Source organism: Haplochromis burtoni, unplaced genomic scaffold, assembly GCF_018398535.1.
Source record: "Haplochromis burtoni strain Fernald_Lab_line unplaced genomic scaffold, NCSU_Asbu1 Contig_479, whole genome shotgun sequence".
NCBI lineage: Eukaryota > Metazoa > Chordata > Actinopteri > Cichliformes > Cichlidae > Haplochromis > Haplochromis burtoni.
Window position 1 is genome coordinate 364,195 of NW_024582840.1, and position 13,055 is coordinate 377,249.

Sequence of the window (13,055 nt, forward strand, 5' to 3'; positions counted from 1 at the left end):
CTCTGATCGACATAGTGGTCGGGAGATTTGGAGTCAACAGTATCCATGACACACAATGTAACGTTCGATAATGTGTCATGTGCGAAAGCATCAGCTCTAAGAGCTGCGCTTTAATGGAATCCATTTATATAGCGCTTTTCAAGACCCTCAAAGCACTTTACAATTCCACTATTCATTCAGTCTCACATTCACACACTGATGGAGGCAAGCTAAAGGTGCAGCCACAGATGCCCTGGGGCAGACTGACAGAAGCGAGGCTGCCACATCGCGCCATCGGCCCCTCTGGCCAAAAAGAAAATTGTAAAAAGAAAATTGTAAAATAATCAATGCCAGTGTTTCTGACACCTTTGGATGAGTAAATTTGCCCCGGGTCTGTTTGTTTCAGGTGAGTCGAGATGAGCTAGACTGGAGCGCCAACGAACTGAGAAACTGTCTGAGGGCCATAGACTGGGACCTAGAGGACCTCAGTGAAACCATCAGTATCCTTGAAGCATGAACAAATGGCTTCCTAATGCCCCACAATGCCACTGTCATCATATGATGAGCAGTATTTTTAAAACAAACAAGTTCTTTGTGCACACTGTCTTCCTGTTTTCGTCCTGTTTAATCAGATTGGTCTCCTAAACTGGAACCATTTTAGTTACATAATAATTTACCATAGAAGTATTTGAAAAGTCGCTGTCAGCACTTAGGAACATATCAGGAAACACTGCTGATGGAAAAGAAGAGAAGGCAAGCTTTTATTAAATGCCTGAACTTCTTGTGGGGTTTTTGTCATCACTGATGGAGACGGATTAATAAGTGTGAAATGAATCCAGGGAGTCAAGAGGTTGTCAGAATACCTGAAATTTAATGCAATACCTGGTCAGCACCATAACACAAGTCCTTCTAGAAGCAGGTGTAATTGCACAGCAGTCATACCAAAACTGTCTCTAGACAGTGGTCACCTGAACATTCATGTATGAATCAGCCGCCACATCTGATTTTGGTGCTATCTTTGCGTTTGTGAAATTCTCCACAAGGTTTGCGTTAAGTACCATGTATCACTCTTGTAAGAGGTGTAGCACTGATTGAGCCGTTTTGTTGGTGGGTCCTTGACTGGTTCAGGCATCGTGGAGTCAAATCCAGGGAAGTTCAGACTGGGTGATAATGAACTTCAGGAGAGGAAAGATTTTGTGGAGCGAACCAGGAAGTCTGTCCAGGTAACTTCAACCTGAATTTGTTTTTTTTTCCCTGTTTCCACACTCTTATATATTCAGACATCAAGTCCTGTGGTCTTTTTTTTTGTTGTGTGCTCAATAAACATGAATAAAACATTGCAGTTGACAAATTGTAGATGAAACAACATAGTTGTCCTCTTCTTAATTTATAGCAGAGCTATTTGATACGGTTGCTTTAAGTCTCAAAGGTGTACCTGATAAAGTGATATCTGCTTAAACATGATGATCTGGAGTTTTGTCAAAAATCTCTGTATTTACCCTTGAATACAAAATATTTATTATCCAACATGTTACACTGCTCACAAAAATGAAAGGAACACTTTAATCAGAGCACAGCATCAAGTCATTTAAACTTGTGGGATATTGATCTGGTCAGTTAAGTAGCAGCGGGGTTGTTAATCAGTTTCAGCTGCTTTGATGTTCACGAAGTTAACAACAGCTGCACTAGAGGGGCAACAATGAGACAACCCCCAAAACAGGACTGGAGGTGGAGGACGCTGAGATTTTTTAACGGTCAGTGTCATTACTGGAAGTATGAAGTGAGCCTGGACACTGCAGAGGTTGCACAGATAGTCCAGCTCCTCCAGGGTGGTACATTAATATGAGCCATTGCCAGACGTTCTGCTATCTCCCAGCACAGTTTGACGAACATGGTGGAGACGTGGTGTCCAGGAAACAGGCAGTTACTCTAGGAGAGTTGGACAGGAATGTAGAAGGTCCGTAACACATTAGCAGAACCAGTATCTGCTCCTTTGTGAAAAGGGGGGATAGGATTATCACTGCCAGAGCTTCCAATGACCTCCAACAGGCTACTGGTGTGAATATCTCTGACCAAACAATCATGAGGGTGGCCTGGTGCAGGATGTGGTCTAGTGGGTCCTGTGCTCTCTGCCCAGCACTGTGGAGCCTGATTGGCATTTGCCTTAAAAGACCAGAACTGGCAACTCCACCACTGGCACCCTGTGCGTTTCACCCTGAGTACACGTGACAGACGTGAAAGAGTCTGGAGAAGCCAAGGAGAACATTACGCTGCCTGTAACGTCGTTCCGCATGATCTGTTTGCTGGTGGGTTAGTGATGGTTTGTCAGAACGTCTTTGAATTCAGCCCTTTGAAGGTTGATAATTTTTATTTCCATCAAACGATGGGGCGTCCTTTCATTCCTAACATGATACCCAGTATCAGTATAAACCCACATCCAGCAAGTTTTTTCTTTTTCTTGTTGAGATCTGATGTGTTTTAAATGTTCCTTTAATTTTTTTGAGCAATGTACTTCACTGTCCAAATTTTTGTAATTTCAGAGTTATTGTTCACTCTTGCCTAAACATAACGCCCTTATCTAAATGAAAATGAGAAACTAGATTTACCAGTATTTTCTTTGCTTTGATGACTCATAAGTTGTGCTCTAATCTTCTGCAACATATTTACACACAAACACAGTATGACTAACAAACACTTATTATTTTGAACACACTGAGTAATCATTCAGTGGGGTTTTCCAAAAACTCCTTGGCGTCAGGTGATCTAGACCTTATCTCATAAATGGTTCAGAAGTCGTAGTACTCCCAGATCCATCAGAAGCCTTTTTCAAAAGAATATTTTTCATCTAGTATTATAATAATAATGATTAAAAACAAGCTATTCTTATTTGATTTTAATTAACAAGCTTTAGCTTATACCTGCGCTGAGGGTATAATGTTTTATTTTGAAATCGGTTTCCAGTAGCTACAAGTGTTCTTGATGGAGCGCAGACAGCTGCTTCCCTGGAAGGCCTCCGCTGTGTCTTTGCAGCTCCAGTGTTACCAATAAAGTAGAGGCAAAGTCAAACATTAGTCAAAGCAGCAGCTCCCAAAGCCGAGCAGGACTTATTTATTCATTTTCCCTGTTTCTATTGTAACCACATACACAGTTTATTTCTACCTGTCGACATATTTAACCGCGCTGCAGCTGTTGAGCTCCTGACTTTTAATGAATTTAAATCAGTGTCCAAGCTGTAGGCACAATGGAAAACATGAGTCAGTTTTTATTACGACTTAACGGCAAAGGTGGCATTCTTAAAATAGGCCTGGAGAACTGAGTCACCGGAGCCAAACAGAAGAGCTCCGCTGTGAAGGAACAAAAGACTTTCTGACATTTCGATTTGCCTGACAGCGATTCTGGAGCAGCACAGAAAATCTCATTAATGAACATGTCTGCACTGAGGCAGCTTTTAAAAGGATTTTTCTGCTGCTATTGGGACAAATTGTGAAATGAGAGGTGTAATTATTTGTGTTTTGCTTTTTGTGTGTGTGTCTGTATAGGACATGAAGGATCAGTTGTCCAGCCCTTCTGCTGTGGCTCAGGCAGAGAAGAAGAATAGACAGGTTGGTGAAGATGTAAACATAAAACAAAACACACACACTGTGTACACATAACATATATATATATATATCCACACTACTGGGTAAAATGCAATTTGAGGTACAGGGTCTGAATTGTGGAACTCCAAATTAGCGTACTTCTACATCTACACCATCTGTTTTCACCTGTCGTGCACAGGACCAGGTAAAAATCTGCTCCTGTAATCTGAGCTACACTTCCCTAGAAATATGACTAAGCTATTGTGATTGTCTGAATCCTACATTGCATTTCCGTTTACTTTCTCACCTCAGTTTTTACCCTTCAGCCGTAAAAGGCTGATGGGGTATTGTCACCCGCTGGGTGAGCAGGTGCTTGACCCGAACTCCCAGGTTTGAGAATACAATAACTCGAGAATGAGGTGATGTAGGATTTTGAACTTCATGTCATAGGTGCAGCTACTAAAGATCTCAGATGAGTTTAAATCTCAGTGACCTGGACCTCAAGGTCTAAGGTCAACTTCTCCAAAAAATCTTTCGAACACACAAAATAAATCGTGAAAAATCTCACCTAGGATTTTTAAATTGTTTTCATAGCTGTATTTACTAAAAGTTTGCACAATTTGCCTTTTTGGTAACATAAGACTGAAGTTTGTTACACTGATGTAAGGCGTCTGCTCTCTCAGTGTGTAAAAATGTTTTTTTAGTATGAAATTCCATTTTTCTGCTTCCTTCTTCTGGTCCTGCTGTTTTTTTTCTTACTGTTTTTCTTTCTACTCTATTAGTTTCTTAAACTTTGAAAACAGGATGAACAGGCACACACAGGAAACAAAATTTGCCAGTGTCCAAATATCACAAATGTGCTGGTTTTACATGTGTGCTAATTCTTTGAAGAAAGTAAGAAGGTTTCTATGAACCTGGTAGTAAATGAAGTCCACTGCTAACTTTGGCTGCTGGAGCTTCATATTTACTTTCAATAACCTTGTTTTATGAGAGAGAGGACCTGACCCTTCACTTCAGTTTATTATGTTCTTTATGCCCATTCATTCATCACGAGCCGCACCTTACAAACGAGCCTCGCTGTAGTTCACATGGACACCGTTATCATGGAGGATTTCTTGTTTTTGTTCTATTGATGATAAGGCACGAGCTATATTAATGGAGCACAATGCTACTGCAAAAGTTGCTCTACATTAGCTGAGAAATCCTCGCTTTTGTTGTAACTTTAAAACAACACATTTCAAAGAGCCGTTTGTTGTTGCCCCTATTCAGGATTTTTTGGTCTTTGCTTCGTGAAGCGCTGACAGACAGATCAGTTTCCATCTGCCACAGAAAATGAATAACTGCACCATCTTGTGTTTTGAAAAGCTGTCAAACTCCTATTATTCCAACAATAATTCTCCTCTGGAAACTCCTACAGCACACAGACACACAAACATACACGTACACTCCCAATTTTCTGCAAAGGCTGAGTCTCGTGTCTGTGTTTGTCCAGGCTCTGCTGACTTCATCGGGCCAGGACAGGTCAACAGGATTGGAGGCTCATCTGGTGTCTGCAAACTCCAGATACATCCAGGAGCAGCAGGAGCAACAGCAGGTAAGAGACCAGCTGAAACTGAACAGATGTAGAGCCAAAAAAGAGGAAAGCAAAAGCCTCAGATGGGGGAAGCATGAGAAGAAAAAAGGGAAGGGACTAAAGGAGATATTGTTTTGTGACAAATGATTACATGTAAAACGAGGATTCATGAAAAGTCCCATCAGAATATTTTGTTTGTTTGTCATGTGATAGATGACAGGAAAGCTTTAATCAAAGGATCACACAGAAGGAGTGAAAGATAAGCTCGTCAGTGAAGGATTGCTGCTGCAGCGTAGCAGTGAGGTGAAGGAGACGTGCTGCAAAGTATCACACTGTGAGTGAAGTGAAAGACAGTATGAGCTGTGGGTTTCTACTTCCTGCGGTGTGCGCTGATATTGGTGATGAAAGTGTGTGATCTCACATCCTGTGTCAAGTTGTGGTATTTAGTAAGAAATAGTGTTTCTTCATGTCTTTTTTTTTTAATGAAAGAAAAGTTTGACCTTTTGTTTCATTACCTCAGCAAGGATGTGGTCTCCTCTGCGTTGACATCACTGCGGGGGGTTTGTAGCAGTGTATGATTTGGTTCAATGATATGATTTAGTGGCACTTTTTTTTTTCTTTAAACGGTTAGTGTAGAGATTCTGAAAAGAAGCACCCTCGATACAAACTGTTCACTGAGACACAAAAAACATGTTTGTTTTTTAAAGGTTCAGATTTACCAAGCAGGGAAATAGAATTTCAATAATTCCCAATACTGTAAATCTGTACCAAGAGTGGGTCAGAAGCAGTGAGTGACTGAGGCTGAACCAGTGTGTGTGTGCTGGTTTTAAGCTGGTATTTCTGTATGGAAACAGCAATGACATCCAGACCAAAGAGAGGCAGCGGAAAAGAATCAGTCAGTTCTGACACAAGAGTGAATCTTTGGGGGGGGGGGCTGCGTCTTGGAGGTTGGGGCAGTTGTTCTCTCAATGAGAGCTCATATGTCCAAAGACATTCATTTAAATGTGGTATAGAACAGAAAATACAATATACGAAAGAAAAAAATAGTAATGATTTGTGATGTTTCAGACCTCTGTGTTCTCGCTGCGGGTGGAAAACGTGCTAATGGAGGTTCTTTGGTTCTCTCTGCAATTTTCATTCCTCAGAAATGTGATTTAAAAGAGAGCAAACTATAAAAAGTAACTAAACTTTACCGGGAACACATTCACGGCCTGTATGTCTTTCTTGTATCCCCACAAGTGTTGGCGTCTACATCTAAGGGTGAAGATCTTTAGGCTAGGATTAGGTTCAGGTTAGTTGAAGGATTATGGAAAACCTTCAGTAAAGAGATGTAAGTCTGTCCTTTGAAGTGATGGGTGTGTGTATGTGTGTGTGTAGTTGATCATGCAGGAGCAGGATGAGCAGCTGGAGTTGGTGTCGGGCAGTATCAGAGTCCTCAAAGACATGTCTGGACGGATCGGAGACGAGCTCGATGAGCAGGCCGTGTGAGTACACATGCACACCTTTGAGAGCTTTTCCTCAGTTGGCTGAGAAAACACAATAACACATAAAGGTGTGTCCCAGTCATCATATGCTCTTTTTTTTAGATGCCTATAAAAAATGTCACATGTGTGACCGCTGAGTTAGGACTGAATACTGAATGCATTCGTAGCCCCACAGTGTTTACATCCATGTTAAGCAGCACTTCAGGATTGTGGATTTTGAACACACACACACAAACACCTGACAGTCTAAACCAGGTTCAGGTTTTTGTTTGATGTACTTGATCTAAATCCTGACTGGATTACAGGCTCGGGTGTGTCCAACATCACCGAAAAGCACCTCTTCCACTAAACTTTTTACAGCTTTGTCCATTTATATAATAATGTCCTATCAAAAGCCTGCTGTAACTCGCTGTAATGAATGCAAATGTTTAAAACAAATCGCCAAAATTTGTTGAAACTACAAATGTCTTGAGCCGCAGTCCAGTTTGATCAAGACCAAGGTCAAATCTTTTGGTCTTGATCTTTCTCAAAAGCCTGTCGTTTTGCCTAAAATTAAGATGATATGCCTTTTAATCGCAAAGGCAACTTTTCATTGATCCTCTTATAATCTCGTCCACATCCCTGCAACAGCCAGGCCTTTGTGAGGTCACGATGTGCAGACGTTGATGTTAAAGTTCTCGCGGTATCGCTCGTTTTGTTTTTAGGATGTTGGGGGATTTTGGAGATGAGATGGACCAGACATCGTCCCGCATGGACTCTGTGCTGAAGAAGCTGGAGAAAGTGTCTCACATGACCAGCAGTGAGTTTACACACAAGCAGTTATATTTTCTACATTCACAGAAAATTTACCTTCAATTAATTTAGTTAAAGTGACACTGCCTGATTTATGAATTAAATCAGTCAGTGCGGGCTGTGAGAAGTGCATTTTAACTGTGACTCTGTAGACCCTGAAACATTGCTCTCAAAGTTTAGCCTATCTGCCAGTTCCAGTTTCTGCAATGCTGTTTAGCGTTGAGTGTTTCTCATTCATTTCATCTCCCCTGTTCTGTCTGTTATAGCAGACAAAACTGTGAGGAACACAGCTTGTGTCAAAAAGAGTGACAGCAACCACAGCAGCGTGTAAAAACAGAAATGAAATGAAGAAACAGGAAGGGGAAGCGCTAAAAGGCCAAAACATTTCCTGTGTGACCCTCAGTATTATGCTGGGTACTTGAATCAGCTCTCAATCATCAGTCGTAGTCCAATCAGACACAAAGCTAGTTGGAAAAAGAAAATAAGCCTGACAAAAACTTGAGTTTCTTCCAAAAAAGAGCGGTGTGTTTACTGTAATATTTTATGCTGCCTAAGGTCGTTTTAAGCTCTGCGACACTGTAGCGCAATGATGTCCTGTGCTGTGCCCATCAGGTCGGAGACAGTGGTGTGCCATCGGTGTCCTGGTCGCCATCCTAATCGTGGTCCTCATCCTCTTCTTCGCACTCTGACATAAGCAGTCTATGACCTCTCGACCCCGTTCACAGACTCCTCCCTGTCTGGATGGCTGGACGGTTACAGAGCCCCTCCCATCACTCTCTTTCTTTGTGCTGAGGGGAAGCTGGTGATCTGCAGGCTATAGCGAGGATGGATCCTCCACTCCACTTCAGCCATTCTAGTGGAGAGGGTGCTGCTGGTCTCTCAGCAGCACAGTTTAGCACGGGGAGGGGGGGGGACCCTGGTGGTATTATGTCTTTTATTTTGATGCATTTTGGTTATCATTGGAGTTAGAGGGACTCGGGGAGGACTGCTCCTGTTGGGTTAAAATCACAAACCTGCTAAAGTTCGCTTCGTTTTAAGCCAACAGCAGTAGCATGGGGGAGGATTTTCAGTGTTGCCTTAAATCTATTTTTATACCATGTTGAAATGTGCAGTTTGTTTGTGTGCCTAGATGTAAATCATGCTGGGAGCTTACTCCTTACTAGCAGTAATCAGCATCGGGCAGGTGTGCAGGTTTTCCCTCCACTGATGAAGAGTTTAGTAAAAAGTGCTGCTGAGCTGTGTGTGTGTGTGTGTGTGTGTGTGTGTCTTATGGATCCTGGTTTTGCCTGTCAGATTCATTCCGAGTCTCTTTTACTCAGCAGACATAAATGATTCATTTCCTGCTCTGATAGTGATCTGCCACAGAGAGGCAAAGGCCACCTTCCTTCGCACCCCCGCAGACATTTGAGCACACGATTGGCTAAGGCTTTGTTACCCTCACTGGTTGAAGAGAGAAAACCTTGGCTTCAAGCGAATGGCTCTGCCTCTCTTTTTTTTATTGAAAAGCTTCAGCTAATGAGCAGAGGAATAGTTGCTGGGCAGGATGTCCCCACACAGCCTAGATTTAGGCTTAGAGCTCCCTCTGCTGGAGCCTGAGGCTCATTTCTATTCTTTTGTGTCACGTCAGGCAGCACTACCCACACTGAGGTGTGTTGCAGCACTGTGTAAATGCTTCGACTTGCTTTTTGTGTGTAAATGGAAATTATTCTTGTACAAAGCATCTGATTTTTAATCCTGTGTGATCCAGATATCTTCACTCAAGCTTTAATCACCCAGTTACAGAGAAAATGAACTCTTTGTTTTGTAGGTCAGAGGTCAGGTGCCTTTGCCTGTTGCAGGAGTGGGTAAGGCTGAAAGCACCTTTACTGCCAGAGCTTTGTGTAAGTTAATGTGAGCTCTTGTCCCAGCTTCAGAAGGGCAAGTAGCTCAAAAACCGGGAAATGTGTCAGTCTGAAACAACACGGAGGCGCATGAATGTAAAGGCACAAGAAGGGTTTTGAACAGAGAGCTTCCTTTTACTGTTTCACTTAAACCTGGGAATTGTTTTTACATGATTATAATGTAACGGCACATCAGACAGGTGCTTGACAGGTTTCATATAGTGATGGTGCTGAATTGATTGCAAAGCTGATTGTGCAATTACAGCACTCAGTGTGTTGGTCATTGTTAACTAATCTGATCTGTGCAAATTGAAGTATTAGATGATCACTCCCACCGATCCTGGTTTTTAAAGCTGGGTTAGATGATATGGTTTTGGTTCATTACTCCAAAATAACTGTACAGCGTATTATAACTTGCAGGTAGTCAGAGAAGAGACTGGATCCGTGCACGTCCTGTAGTTGTGTTTTGTGCCATCAGGACACACGGGGGTAAGGAAGTGAGGAAAGGGACAGGAGGAATGAAATCTGTGTAGAAGTGGAATGTGGTGGACTTCTGTGAGATTACTGGATTTAAGCAGGGGACTTGGAAGAAAAGGGTGTGAGTCCTGTGGGAAGCCACAACTCAATGTTGTCTTGTTTTTAACCCAAATGAAGCGCACACACCCGTGTGCCTCTGGTGGGAGGGGCTTTTGCCCAATGCAGCTTTAATGGTACTAGCAGTAGATTATTTCAGATTATAATAACTGCAGTTAATATCAGTGCTGAACTCCATCTAGCACACATTTACACTAATCAGCCACAGTATGAGGACCCCCTCCCTAATATCACATAGACCCCCTTGTGCTGTCAAATCAGCTCTGACTCATCGTGGCATGGACAACGGGAGTCTGGGGGATTAGGATCTGGGGAGATTGAGCTCTAAGTCACTTTTTGTTGCCCTCTCAGAGTATCAAAAGGTGGATGGCACGAGTTAAAATATCAGCCACACAAGCAGCATGGCTAAAGGTTTAAACACGATTACGTCAGTGGTTTTTACTAACCTTTGGTTCAAAACTGCTAATGAAAGTAAATATTCAAAGTGCCAAAGGTCACATTTGTATTTATTCTGTGTGAATGACCAGCTATTACAACGAGTATGTTTTGGATTTTTGGATGTAAATGTGTAAAATACAGTACTGGTAGCCATCGTGTCCTCTTTTTCACACATGATGTTTGAGTATGTCATTGTGTTTTTACTGCCTCTGCTAAAAAGAAAAAAAGGGCAACATTGGTGACAAAGTGTAAACTTTTCCTGTCATATACACTATATACCGTATGACGAACAAGTGAAGGGAAAAAGCAAACTGCATAAAGTGAATCACACAATTGTTCTGTTACTGGCATCCAGAGATTTTTTTTTAAAATTGCTGATTGTGGTTATAAGTTTCATTAAACTTGAAATGACCGAATAACATCCTGAGTGTTTATCTTCTTTGAGGTGCTCGCTCGGCATCTCGGCTGTGTGTCTCGAGGATGGCAGTTTGGCTTCCCTCTTGTGATTTGTTCCTCTGATAAAAGCTTTCACTGGATTGCAGATGTTTGAGTTTTAATTGAGAAGCACTTTGCAAAATGGAAACATCCCTGCGTGTTATTCTGAGAGCCACACGGCCATCATTATGTAAAATTACATTTACTTTAACTGCGAGGAGCGTGCTGCTACTCCCCGGAGGCTCTGTGAACTGCACACATCTCTTAAAATAACCAGACGGCAGTCGGGAGACCGACACGTTCGTGCGTGTTTCAGACATCCTGTGAAACTGGGAGAGGAGCTGATGGGTTTTATTAGTCAAGCCGAAGCTGCTCAAACTGTGAGCACATTTTTCTGTGACAAATGCTAAGCCACCTTTCAAGATGGTGTTATTTATCAACTGGGAGAACTTACATAAAAAAAAAAAAAAAACCACAGGAAATGGGACACTTCAATGTTAGGAAGAAAAATATTGTGCCTGTTCTTTCCACTGTAAGAAGTGCATGTCCATCTCATGTGTATAAGTGCAGCTCCAGATGCTTTTCCACCAGCCTGCAATATTAAACATACAATAGCACTTGCTATTTATCATTGTATTTCCATGACAACGAGCAATAAAAAGCATTGCGCCTCATGTTTGTGTATTTTGGGGGGTGCAGCTGCTTACCTGTGCACACAAAGGCCTCCTCCCACTTCAGGTGCATCCTGGGGCAGTTGCTGCTAAGATTGTTTATTTGAATTCATGTTTATTTTCAAAAGGCTGCCTAAGAAATAAGGAGGAAAAGCCCTATGTTCATAAAATGTGTGCAAACAACTGAATTTTGTTGGAGAATAAGGTGTGGAGCATTTCTGTGGCGTAATGAGTTTAGTTTAGGGTTTATTTAAGACGTGTGGTAATAAAGTTGACCCCTTGGACTGCGTTCAAACCTCCACCCCGCAACTTGAATTTCATTTTCAGACGAGTACAGCGAAGGCCAGAAAACTTATGTCTGTCCAGTGTGCTCCATGCCTGCTCAACTAAATGCAGCTAAAGCGAATTGCATCGACTCTTCCCCTTCAGAGGCCTCACTGTGTTACACAACACCTCTGTGACAGTTTTAATTTAGCCACTGGACAAGTGTGTGGATCTGCTGAGGGATAGAACAGCTGTGAAGGCTGTGTTCTCTGAAGAAAGAAGTGGTTTGCACATCTGTGGGCGCACATCACACATCAAAGAGTGCAGATAAACTCAGTTATTTTTCCTCCTCCCTCAGTTGACCACAGGGGGGCGCCATAGGCAATCACATGATTGTGTGTTTTATTTGCCCGCTGCTTAAAAGTTCAGTGTAAAACTGACTTCATTAGCAGTTTTGGGAAAATAAATTATTGTATGTTTCACTACCCAATGGCAGCACATCTTCTGCTGTGTCTGGGAAACTATTTATTCATTTCAGTTTCATTTAAAGACAACACTAAGAAGTAAAACACAGCAGAAAAACAGTAAATAATCATGGATGTTGACCTCTGGTAGAGCAAGTTGTGATGTCATAAACTGTAGGTTTTACATCTGCATCTTGTTACTGTCGCTGTTAGCATGCCCAGACTAGCATTTAGTTCAAAACGACCACTTTTACAGATGCACTCTCTCACATTATCTAGCACAATTGTTTGCTGAGTCTCTCACAAAACCCAGTACTCACATCATATTACTAATAAGTATTTACTTGATGGAGCACATTTCTGTTAGTTCACTACCTAAGACTCCAAGCTTCTGCTTTTATTTCTTATTTCTAACCAAACGTAACCTCTTGAGCTGAGTGCAGATTTCTGTCTGCAGTTCCTCTCATGACCACTTGAGGCTCCCCAGTGACACCCATTATTAACTTAAAGTTTACATCCTGGTACAAAAAAAATTGTTTTAGTCTCTAAAGCTAATTTCAAATCTCATTTTATGAGTAAAAGATGAGGTTTTTATTTGTATGATGTGAATATGATAAACATGGGACCTGCATATACAGTAGTGGTCACACTGAATGAGGTCACATGTTTTTAAAGTAACCACCTTTTCAGATGGTGATGCATTTTGGACAAAAGTAAATAGCAGCAAATAAAGACACAACGCCGCTGTAAGGTCAGTCCTGTTTGTTACAAACCTTTTATTAAGATATTCAGATTTCTTCCTCATTTTTAATCAGTCTGGTTTCTTTTTCTCTTTACAGTAGTTAATGTGCAATTATCTTTATTACTGGGTCACAGTTAGGAATTCACAAAGTTATTGGCACT

At 41.7% G+C, this 13,055-nt stretch overlaps 1 protein-coding gene across 1 annotated transcript in view; it reads left to right on the top strand.

The window, feature by feature from the left end:
* The window catches only part of LOC102294238 (syntaxin-10), a 12,125-nt gene extending 1,391 nt beyond the window's left edge, over positions 1 to 10,734 (top strand). The window contains exons 3-9 of the mRNA XM_005946444.3: positions 386 to 479; positions 1,108 to 1,202; positions 3,519 to 3,581; positions 5,050 to 5,151; positions 6,508 to 6,614; positions 7,319 to 7,413; positions 8,019 to 10,734. Coding sequence (XP_005946506.1) covers positions 386 to 479; positions 1,108 to 1,202; positions 3,519 to 3,581; positions 5,050 to 5,151; positions 6,508 to 6,614; positions 7,319 to 7,413; positions 8,019 to 8,095 — 633 coding nt within the window. The 3' untranslated portion in view covers positions 8,096 to 10,734. The remainder of the gene's footprint in view (positions 1 to 385; positions 480 to 1,107; positions 1,203 to 3,518; positions 3,582 to 5,049; positions 5,152 to 6,507; positions 6,615 to 7,318; positions 7,414 to 8,018) is intronic.
* The last annotated feature ends 2,321 nt before the right edge of the window (positions 10,735 to 13,055 follow it).